Source organism: Bos taurus, chromosome 10 (assembly GCF_002263795.3).
Source record: "Bos taurus isolate L1 Dominette 01449 registration number 42190680 breed Hereford chromosome 10, ARS-UCD2.0, whole genome shotgun sequence".
NCBI classification, from domain to species: Eukaryota; Metazoa; Chordata; class Mammalia; order Artiodactyla; family Bovidae; genus Bos; species Bos taurus.
Window position 1 is genome coordinate 43,355,873 of NC_037337.1, and position 12,401 is coordinate 43,368,273.

General features: G+C 40.4%; 1 protein-coding gene across 2 annotated transcripts in view; it reads right to left on the bottom strand.

Moving 5' to 3' along the window:
• Positions 1 to 12,401, bottom strand: part of MAP4K5 (mitogen-activated protein kinase kinase kinase kinase 5) — a 126,891-nt gene that overhangs the window by 44,493 nt on the left and 69,997 nt on the right. For both annotated transcript variants that reach the window (XM_005211730.5, NM_001191128.1), the window contains one exon: positions 1,023 to 1,101. In XM_005211730.5, the coding sequence (XP_005211787.1) occupies positions 1,023 to 1,101 (79 nt within the window). The remainder of the gene's footprint in view (positions 1 to 1,022; positions 1,102 to 12,401) is intronic.

A 12,401-nucleotide genomic window follows, 5' to 3' on the forward strand; every position in this document is an offset into this window, starting at 1 on the left:
ATTTGAAACCCAGAGTTTGCTGGGGATAGTATAAGAAGATAGCATAAAAAAGTATCAGCAATCTGGGACTAACAAAGACAGAAAATCTTGAATTATGAGTTTAATTATGAAAATGCACGACTGAAATAACAGATATGGGAAGGACATTCTAACTCTCCATTGACCTAGATTTCCAAAGCTGTGTACAGAAAGCTAGAAATGTTTGGTTTCAAGAAAACAAAATACACATCGGCAATCATTCTAACTATCTTCCTCCATTATGGTTTATATTTTTTATTTAGAGCCTATTTTAATGTAAAATACTTAAAAATTTTTTTGAAACAATTATGCACTTAAGTCAGTATACTCATCCTAAAAATTCTTTGTAAATCTGTTCTTCCAAATTAATGTGGCTAAAATGACAAATATTGTTAATATAACATTTTTATGTCAATGATTTATTGAATAAAAATCAATTTCTCCTTTTAAATATGCATTTAAAAAAATATCCACCTTGGTGCTAATCTGACTTAACTGAAACCAACCCAAATATCCAACAATAGGGACTACAATACATCAACTCAATACAGGAGGATAAAACCATTAAATATAACAGTTACAAAGCCTAGGCTAATATATGGGAAATACTTCTAACTATATTAAGCAAAATTTTATGCATAGTATAAACTTAGCCATGTAAAACTACATGTGAAAAAATTTGAGGGAAATTCAACAAAATATTATCTGTGGGCTGGTGCTGAGTGATGTGATTATTGGCAATGTTAATTTTCTACTTTCTTCTTTTTGCAAATTTTCTGCAATGAACATGTATTACGTTTATAATTAGAAAGTAAAAACTATTTAATTGTAAACCAAGGGAATTTCATTACAACCAGAAAAGCAACCTTTATTTCAGAGGTATCCTGTTTACATGTGTATATAGCCACAGATGGCCTGAGATTTTATTATTACAAAAAATCCCACAAGAACACCCAGCTCAACCCTCCAAAACCACCAATTGAAAATGTATACCAAACACATACAATTGATTTCTGAAGCTGTCCGTTCAGCTCTGGCATTCCGGTTTGTAGATCTAATGGTATGACGAATGACTGCATGGGGCTGTGAATATAAACATAATATATACACTTAAAAGAATTTCTGGGACAAAGTTAGAAGGTCAAACTTTCTCTTTTTAATTAAATTCTTATTTATTGACAGACATGACTACCTACTAATAAAGCAAATTGAAGGATAAATTTTTTAAAAAATGAATATGAGATACTTAAAAGTTAATTCATTTATTCCACACACATTTATACTGTATACCCTAACCCTAGGGTATAGGGTATATACACTGAAGAGATGCAAGGAAAATCAGATGCAAATCTTATCCTCAAAAGAGCTTATAATCTAGGAAGATAACATACACAAATACTTAAAACACTAGAAAAGAATAAGTGGCAGTCATTAAAATCACTATTAATGCCCAGGGGAAGGAGAGATGACTGCCATTGGAAGGGGTTAAAGAAATTCTTCATGACAGAGTTGTAATCTAATGTGAAACCTTGAAGGACAAGTAGGCATTGAATGCGCAGCAAGGTGGGAAAAGCATTTCAGACAGCACAAACAATATGAACAAAGTGATGCAAGAAAAAAAGGAAATTGTGAGTGTTTAGGGGAATTGAAGTTGGTTATTTGAATGTGGTGAACATTAAGTGAAGAGATGACAAGCTGGAAAGACATTTGAGGGAGGATAAGCCAGATCATCGGAGAAGACAATGGCACCCCACTCCAGTACTCTTGCCTGGAAAATCCCATGGACAGAGGAGCCTGGTAGGCTGCAGTCCATGGGGTCGCGAAGAGTCGGACACGACTGAGCGACTTCACTTTCACTTTTCACTTTCATGCATTGGAGAAGGAAATGGCAACCCACTCCAGTGTTCTTGCCTGGAGAATCCCAGGGACGGGGGAGCCTGGTGGGCTGCCGTCTATGGGGTCGCATAGAGTCGGACACGACTGAAGCAACTTAGCAGCAGCAAGCCAGATCATGAAAGGTTCTGAATGTCAGGCTAGAGCTCTCAATTTTATTTTCTTGGCAAAAGAATTTTTTGGAGATTTTACAGAAAGGGAATGCTATCACAAGAGTCAGTTTTAAGAGTAACCTGATTAAGTATGTAAAAGGGTATGGACAGCAGAAATACAGTACGGAGAGGGATTGATTTGTAGTAAACCAAGTGAGAAAGCTTACTATTCCACCCTTTTGAATAAGCTCCTGATATTTTGAAACAATGTGTTCAGTTCAACCTCTATTTATTAAATTTCTGATGACTCACTCTCATTCACTAATGATTCAGACAACGGTCATATGTCTTTTTCTCTACTTTAAGACCCACTATCATACCAAAGGACTCAAAAGCCCATTGCGCTGGATTAGAGTTTACTGACCTTATCTCTCAAAACATTCTACCACACTTCAATGGACTCTATACTATTAAAATCATACCCTGGAATCTGTCATCAGGTCTGATATATGAATTCATATCATACTCCAAACTTCTCATCCTTTGAGCTTACTCTCTCATTACTCCAATAATTTTTAAATATTCACACCGAATCTCAAGTCCATCAATCCATTACTTTCTCATTCTCCTTATGCATTTCTTCTATCTTCACTTTTCTTCCTATCCACTTTAGATGTAGTGGTCCATAATTTCAAGCGATCTCTTGCATATATCCTAAATTTGATTCTCACTCCCTGCCATCCTTTTCTACACTGGCATACCAAAATGACAACCCTGGAGGAATTTAACTGGTTTATATCTGGGTACCAATGACTGCTGGAGGAAAATTACACATTGAAAATTAATCTTTGCTGAGGCTTCAGTGTTACCCTCAAACATTTCTTTAGTCATTTAACCCATCCATTCTCCTCAATGGGCTTCCCTGGTGGTTCAGCTGGTAAAGAATCCACCTGCAATGTGGGAGACCTGGGTTGGATCCCTGGGTTGGGAAGATCCCCTGGAGAAGAGAAATTAGTATTTCTTTTCTTTTTTTGTTAAGTTTAAATATTAATTAATGCACAATACTATGTTAGCTTCTGATGTACTACAGAATTTTTTGACATTTGTATACTTTAAGAAGTTAATCACCATTTTAAGTGTAGTAACCATCTGTTCCCATACAAAATTAATGTTATTGACCAGATGCTTTTTATGTTGTGTAAAATAACCCTAATATATATATTTATTATATAACTGGATATTTGTACATCTTAATCCCCTTCACCTATTTTGTCCACACTCAACAGCCTCCCTTCTGGCAAACATTTGTTTCTTCTCTGTATCTGAGTCCGTTTTCATTTTATTTTGTTTTGCTTCTTCGAGTCCACATTTAAATGAGATCATGTGGTATTCGCCTTTTTCTCTGACTTATTTCATTAGCATAATAGCTTCTAGAGCCATCCATGGTGTCAAAAATGGGAAGATATTATTTTTAATGGGCGAGTAATATTCTGGGGCTTCCCTGGTGGCTCAGTGGTAAAGAATCCACCTGCAAATGCAGTAGATGTGGATTTGATCTCTGGGTTGGTAAGATCCCCTGGAGAAGCAAAGTGAAAGTTGCTCAGTTGTGTCCAACTCTTTACAGATTCTATACAGTCCATGGAATTCTCCAGGCCAGAATACTGAAGTGGGTAGCCATTTCCCTCTCCAAGGGATCTTCCCAACCCAGGGATCAAACCCAGGTCTTCCATAATGCATGTGGATTCTTTACTGTCTGAGCCACCAGGGAAACTCTGGAGAAGTAAATGGCACCAATCTAGTATTCTTGCCCGGGAAATCCTACAGACAGAAGAGCCTGATGGGATACAGTCCATGGGGTTGCAAAAGAGTTGGATACAACTTAGTGACTAAACAGCAACAACAAAGTAATATTCCACTGAATATGTATGTATCCTTTTTATCCATTAGTCCATCAGTGGACACTGAGGTTGCTTCCATACGTTGGCCTTTTCTCTTTTTTTCTTCTGGGATCCCTAGAATGTGAATGTTAGTATACTTGATATTGTTTCAAAGGTCTCTTAAACCACCCTCATTAAAAAAAAACCTCTCTTCTCTTTTTCCTCTTCAGCTTAGGTGATTTCCACTATTCAGTCTTCTAGTTTACTGATCTGTTCCATATAACCAAATCTACTAGATCAGTAAACTACTAAGCTGAAGAGGAAAAAGAGAAGAGAGGTTTTTTTTAATGAGGGTGGTTTAAGAGACCTTTGAAACAATATCAAGTATACTAACATTCACATTCTAGGGATCCCAGAAGAAAAAAAGAGAAAGGCCAGCATATGGAAGCAACCTCAGTGTCCACTGATGGACTAATGGATAAAAAGGATATATACATATTCAGTGGAATATTACTTTGTTGTTGCTGTTTACTCACTAAGTTGTCCCTAAGAGTGCAGGCGGCTGCGATGGCGCACAGAGCGCGGCCGAGAGGAGCTACCCCACGTCCGAGGTCAGGGGCAGAAGCTGGGAGGACCCCATGCCCGAGGGGCGGCGGCCAAGAGGAGTTACCCCACGACCGAGGTCAGGGGTAGCGGCCGAGAGTGCCAGGCTGTGACGGCGCAGGAAGGCCGAGAGGAGCTACCCCACGTATGAGGTCAGGGGCGGCGGCCGGGAGAAGCTACTGCACGTCCAAGGTCAGGGGCGGCAGGGCGGCGGCCGAGAGGAGCTACCCCGCATCCGAGGTCAGGGGCAGCGGCCGAGAGCGCCAGGCTGCAACAGCGCAGGAACAGCCGAGAGGACCTACCCTACGTCCGAGGTCAGGGGCGGCGGCCTGGAGGAGAAACCCCACCTCCAAGGAGTGGTGGCTGCGCGGGCGCAGGAGGGCCTAGAGGAGCTATTCCATGTCAAGGTCAGAGGGGGGGCGGTGAGGAGATACCCCTCATCAAAAGTAAGGAGCAGCGACTGCGCTTTGCTGGAGCAGCCGTGAAGAGATACCCCACGTCCAAGGTAAGAGAAACCCAAGCAAGATGGTAGGTGTTGCAAGAGGGCATCAGAGGGCAGACACACTGAAACCATAATCACAGAAAACTAGTCAATCTAATCACAGTAGGACCACAGCCTTGTCTAACTCAATGAAACTAAGCCATGCCCATGAGGCCATCCAAGACGGGAGGGTCATGGTGGAGAGGTCGGACAGAATGTGGTCCATTGGAGAAGGGAATGGCAAATGACTTCAGTGTTCTTGCCTTGAGAACCCCATTAAGTGTATGAAAAGGCAAAATGATAGGATACTGAAAGAAGAACTCCCCAGGTCAGTAGGTGCCCAATATGCTACTGGAGATCAGTGGAGAAGTAACTCCAGAAAGAATGAAGGGATGGAGCCAAAGCAAAAACAATACCCAGTTGTGGATGTGACTGGTGATAGAAGCAAGGTCCAATGCTGTAAAGAAAAATATTGCATAGGAACCTGGAATGTCAGGTCCATGAATCAAGGCAAATTGGAAGTGGTCAAACTGGAGATGGCAACAGTAAATGTTGACATTCTAGGAATCAGTGAGCTAAAATGGACTGGATCGGGTGAATTTAACTCACATGACCCATTACATCTACTACTGCGGGCAGGAATCCCTTAGAAGAAATGGAGTAGCCATCATGGTCAACAAAAGAGTCCAAAATGCAGTACTTGGATGCAATCTCAAAAATGACAGAATGATCTCTGTTCGTTTCCAAGGCAAACCATTCAATATCACAGTAATCCAAATCTATGTCCCAACCAGTAACGCTGAAGAAGCTGAATGGTTCTATGAAGACCTACAAGACCTTTTAGAACACCCAAAAAAGATGTGCTTTTCATTATAGGGGACTGGAATCCAAAAGTAGGAAGTCAAAAAACACCTGGAGTAACAGGCAAATTTGGCCTTGGAATACGGAATGAAGCAGAGCAAAGGCTAATAGAGTTTTGCCAAGAGAATGCACTGGTCATAGCAAACACCTTCTTCCAACAACACAAGACAAGACTCTACATCTACTCATGGACATCACCAGATGGTCAACACCGAAATCAGACTGATTATATTCTTTGCAGCCAAAGATGGAGAAGCTCTACATAGTCAACAAAAACAAGACCAAGAGCTGACTGTGGCTCAGATCATGAACTCCTTATTGCCAAATTCAGACTGAAATTGAAGAAAGAAGGGAAAACCACTAGACCATTCAGGTATGACCAAATCAAATCCCTTATGATTATACAGTGGAAGTGAGAAATAGATTTAAGGGACTAGATCTGATAGACAGAGTGCCTGATGAACTATGGTCGGAGGTTTGTGACATTGTATAGGAGACAGGGATCAAGACCATCCCCACGGAAAAGAGATGCAAAAAAGCAAAATGGCTGTCTGAGGAGGCCTTAAAAATAGCTGAGAAAAGAAGAGAAGCAAAAAGCAAAGGAAAAAAGGAAAGATATAAGTATCTGAATGCAGAATTCCAAAGAATAGCAAGAAGAGATAAGAAAGCCTTCCTCAGCGATCAATGCAAAGAAATAGAGGAAAACAACAGAATGGGAAAGACTAGAGATCTCTTCAAGAAAACTAGAGATACCAAGGGAACATTTCACGCAAAGATGGGCTCGATAAAGGACAGAAATGGTATGGACCTAACAGAAGCAGAAGATATTAAGAAGAGGTGGCAAGAATACACAGAAGAACTGTACAAAAAAGATCTTCAAGACCAAGATAATCACGATGGTATGCACTCACCTAGAGCCAGACATCCTGGAATGTGAAGTCAAGTGGGCCTTAGAAAGCATCACTACGAACAAAGCTAGTGGAGGTGATGGAATTCCAGTTGAGCTTTTCAAATCTTGAAAGATGATGCTGTGAAAGTGCTGCACTCAATATGCCAGCAAATTTGGAAAATTCAGCAGTGGCCACAGGACTAGAAAAGGTCAGTTTTCATTCCAGTCCCAAAGAAAGGCAATGCCAAAGAATGCTCAAACTACCACACAATTGCACTCATTTCACACGCTAGGAAAGTAATGCTCAAAATTCTCTAAGCCAGGCTTCCCAATATGTGAACCGTGAACTTCCTGATGTTCAAGCTGGTTTTAGAAAAGGCAGAGGAACCAGAGATCAAATTGCCAACATCCGCTGGATCATGGAAAAGCAAGAGAGTTCCAGAAAAACATCTATTTCTGCTTTATTGACTACGCCAAAGCCTTTGACTGTGGATCACAATAAACTGTGGAAAATTCTGAAAGAGATGTGAATACCAGATCACTTGACCTGCCTCTGAGAAACCTATATGCAGGTCAGGAAGCAACAGTTAGAACTGGACATGGAACAACAGCCTGGTTCCAAATAGGAAAAGGAGTACGTCAAGGCTATATATTGTCACCCTGCTTAATTAACTTCTATGCAGAGTACATTATGAGAAATGCTGGGCTGGAAGAAGCACAAGCTGGAATCAAGATTGCCGGGAGAGATATCAAGAACTTCAGATATGCAGATGATACCACCCTATGGCAGAAAGTGAAGAGGAACTAAAAAGCTTCTTGATGAAAGTGAAAGTGGAGAGTGAAAAAGTTGGCTTAAAGCTCAACATTCAGAAAACGAAGATCATGGCATCCAGTCCCATCACTTCATGGGAAATAGATGGGGAAACAGTGGAAACAATGTCAGACTTAATTTTTTGGGGCTCCAAAATCACTGCAGATGGTGACTGCAGCCATGAAATTAAAAGATGCTTACTCCTTGGAAGGAAAGTTATGACCAACCTAGACAGCATATTCAAAAGCAGAGACATTACTTTGCCAACAAAGGTCCGTCTAGTCAAGGCTATGGTTTTTCCTGTGGTCATGTATGGATGTGAGAGTTGGAACTATAAGGAAAGCTTAATCGTCGAAGAACCAATGCTTTTGAACTATGGTGTTGGAGAAGACTCTTGTGAGTCCCTTGGACTGCAAGGAGATCCAACCAGTCCATTCTGAAGGAGATCAGCCCTGGGATTTCTTTGGAAGGAAGGATGCTAAAGCTGAAACTCCAGTACTTTGGCCACCTCATGTGAAGAGTTGGCTCGTTGGAAAAACTCTGATGCTGGGAGGGATTGGGGGCAGGAGAAGAAGGGGATGACAGAGGATGACATGGCTGGATGGCATCACCAACTTGATGGACGTGCGTTTGAGTGAACTCCGGGAGTTGGTGATGGACAGGGAGGCCTGGCGTGCTGCGATTCATGGGGTCCCAAAGAGTTGGACAAGACTGAGCGACTGAACTGAACTGAACTGATTGTATTCTTCAGCTCTATTTGGTTCCCCTTTATATTTTCTAATTCTTTGTTAACATTCTTACTATGTTCTTCCATCTCTCTCTTACATTCATTGAGTATCTTTATGATTATTACCTGAAACTCTTTACCAGGCAGACTGTGTATCTTTTCTTTGTTTAATTCTTCTCCTGAGGTTGTCTTGTTCCTTTGTTTGGACCATAGTCCTCTGTTTCTATTTGCCTAGTTCTCTGTGTTTATTTCTAAGTATTAAGTAGATTGGCTATGTTTCTTGAATTTGGGAGGAGTGGCATTATGTAAGTGTTATCTTATGCAACCCAGCAGCACACCCCTCTGGACAGCAGTGCTCTATACTCTAAGCATGCCCTGTATATGGCCTGTTTGGGCCCTTCTATTGTGGCAAGGCTGACCACTGGGCGTGCTGGTAGGTAGGCCTGGCCCCTGGCCCAGTCAGCTGCTATGACCTTCCTGGGGCAGGGTCCCAGAGCTTATGCTACACTACTGATGGCAGGGCCAGGTTCAAGGGTGGCTAGCTATGGAGACAGGGAAGCTGGGGGTTGGCGCCAGTCTGCCAGTGGCTGGGTAAGCCTCCAGCACTAGTAGGGTAGAGGGAGGGCTCCACAATGATGCCTGTCAGCATCAGTGTCCTAGTGGTAGAAAAAACTCCTACATTCAGCTGTCACCAGCATCTGTATCTTCAGGGGGACTACTAGTTGTCTCCTGCTACTCCAAGAGGTTCTCCAAGATCTGCAGGTGGGTTCCTTTCAAATTACTGACTCTGTGCATCTGAGATTTTACACACGCCCTATAAGAGCAGAGTCTGTTTCCTACAGTCCTCTAGTTCTCCTGCACACAAGTCCTTTGAAGGATGACCTTCAAAGCCAGATTTTTAAGGGGCCCATCTTCCCTGTGCAGGACACCCCAGATGGGGAGCCCAATATAGGTTTTGGATGCTTCACTCCTCGGGGAGAATTCTGCAAATGTAATTATCCTCCTGTTTGTGGGCTGCCTATCGAGGGAGGTGGGTCTTGACTATATTATGTCTCTGCCTCTCCTACCCATCTCACTGTGGTTCATTTTTCATATCTTCAGTTGTAGAAAATCTTTTATGCTCGTCTTCAGGCCATTATCATAGATACTTGCAATTGGTGTGCCCACTGGAGGAGGGGAGCTCAAGGATGGGAGGAGATAAGCTCAAGGTCTTTCTACTCCACTCTCTAGACAACACTTCCCAAGAAAGCCTTTCAAGAAGTGTTTCTTCAAGATTAAGTCCTTCATTATAATCGAGATCTCACTTTCTCCTTCCTTTTCAGGGACTGTGCCTATTCATCTTGCTTCTCTAGATTCTTCTATCTCTAACCATTGGATCCTTTTCATAAAGATGCTGTTTAAACTTTTTTAGCCCCACATAAAAAACAATCAATCAATAGCCAAAAAAACAGCGAGGTAGAAGACAGGTAGGAGAAATATCAATAACCTCAGATATACAGATGACACCACTCTTATGGCAAAAAGTGAGGAAGAACTAAAGAGCCTCTTGATGAAAGTGAAAGAGGAGAGTGGAAATGTTGGCTTAAAGCTCAACATTCAGAAAACTAAGATCATGGCATCTGCTCCCATCACTTCATGGCAAATAGATGGAGAAACAGTGGAAACAGTGTCAGACTTAATTTTTTGGGGCTCCAAAATCACTGCAGATGGTAACTGCAGTCACGAAATGAAAAGATGCTCACTGCTTGGAAGGGAAGTTATGACCAACCTAGATAGCATAATAAAAAGCAGAGACTTTGTCAACAAAGTTCCGTCTAGTCAAGGGTACAGTTTTTCCAGTGGTCATGTATCGATGTGAGAGTTGGACTATAAAGAAAGCTGAGCACCAAAGAATTGATGCTTTTGGACTGTGGTATTGGAGAAGAATACCTAACTCCAATACCTGGTATTGGAGAAGAGTCCCTTGGACTGCAAGGAGATCCAACCAGTCCATCCTAAAAGAAATCAGCCCTGAATATTCACTGGAAGAACTGAGGTTGAAGCTGAAACACCAATCCTTTGGCCACCTGATGTGAAGAAATGACTCGTTTGAAAAGACCCTGATGCTGGGAAAGATTGAAAGTGGGAGGAGAAGGGGATGACAGAGGATGAGATGGTTGGATGGCATCACCGACTCAATGGACATGAGTTTGAGTGAACTCCAGTAGTTGGTAATGGACAGGGAGGCCTGGCGTGCTGCAGTCCATGCTGTTGCAAAGTGTCGGACATGACTGAGCAACTGAACTGAACTGAGAAGACAGACAAATCCACCACCAACTCATTTTCTTTTATCTACTGTTCTATCTTACTCTCCTCTTTCACAACTAAATTTCATAAATAAATTTATCTTTCAAACCACTCCAATCTGGCTTCACCTCTAGTATTTTTAAATTATCCTTTTAAAGTAGTCAAACACACCTAATTCCAAAGATTTCTTTAATGTAACTTCTAGGCAGTATTCTTTCTGAAACTTTCCTTCTGTCTCTTAATGCTCTTTATTATTCCTTTGCCATTTCTCTTAGGATACTAGATTTTTTAATTTAAGGGAGAAATCTCAGGAAGCTGTCCTAGGCCTTCCTCCCACTTGGAAATCTGTGCAATATAAAAATTACCATATATAAAACTGAACTCACCTTTCTTCCCATATTTGATCTTACTCTAGTATTTCAATCTCAACAAGTGGCACTTTTATATCTATTCAGCTGTTCAAGTAAAAATTTGGGAGTAATCCTTTTATCAGGCTCCACCCTCAAGTCTACATTTGGTCACCAGTCTCTCATATAATTCTTGAATTACTTCATTTTTTTCCATCCTTGCCCTACCACCCTACTATAAAATATCAGTATCTCTATCCTGGATAACTTCAAAAGTCTCTTATGAGGACCTGAGGAATGAAACCATCAATCTAAAGTCAGAGATCTTAAAAAAACAAAAACAAAAACAAAAACGCATATCTGATTATATCACTCCCTTACCCTTTAATGACTTCTATTGCCCTTAGATTAAAGCTCTCATTTATTTTTACTTGAAATATCTAGTTTATAATCTCATCTCCCACCAAATTTCTTCCTTTTTCTCTGCTCTAACAGACTAACTTTTCTTTAGTTCCTAAAGCATACCATGTCTCTTATCAAGGCTTTCAAACATGCTATTATTCCTTCTGTTCAGAACACTTCTGATCAGTCTCTTAATTACTATCTCTGTATTTAATCCTTCAGGTTTTCAGCTTACACACTGCTTCCTCAATGAGTCCTTTCCTGTCTCAAAAATATGCCTGCATATCACCCTGTATTTCCATTCCATAACAGTTATTACACTTATCAACTGTTTGCTGGTAATTTCTAAATTTCCATGGAAACCATTCTGTAAGCTCTTTGAAGACAGGGATTATGTCAATGTCATCCACTGTTGTTTCTTCAATTGCCTGGAGCAAGGTTTTGCATTTCAAGGACTAAACAGCATGGTGATATCATTACAGTTCCAAAGTAAGAGTAGATTTAGAAAACCTGGCAAAATATCGTGGGGAATGAAAGTGGAGTTTGGTTGTTTTCATAACCAGTAAAACATTAATTGAGGAATCAAGTAATATGCTATATTTAAGCAAAACAATTTTGATTTTTAAGAGATTAAATTCATTAATTATTACAAGTCTGCGAATGATGGTTTAAATTTTAAAATATCTTTCTGACTGGGTTATTTAATATTTTCAATTAAAGTTCATTTAACATTCAATAAAATATTTACAGGGTACCTTACTACATGACAAGATTATGTTATATACTAGAAAATGACTAGTTGGTAAGGACTGTTTAATGACTATTTCTATTTATATAAAAAGTACATATATAAACGTGACGGTATATTAACTAAGAGTAGGTTCTAAAGTTGGTTTGCCTGAATCCAAATCCTGGTTCCACTACTTGCTAGGCATATGATCTTGGGGAAATGAAATTACTTGTATTCTTTCTTCTTTTCTTATTTGTAAAATGGGAATAGTAATAGTACTTATTGCAAAGGACTGTTCTGAGTATTAGATGAGTTAACATGGAAATTATTTGGCCTAATACTTGGTGCATAAAGACTACCCAATGACTGTTAGTAGTTATCACG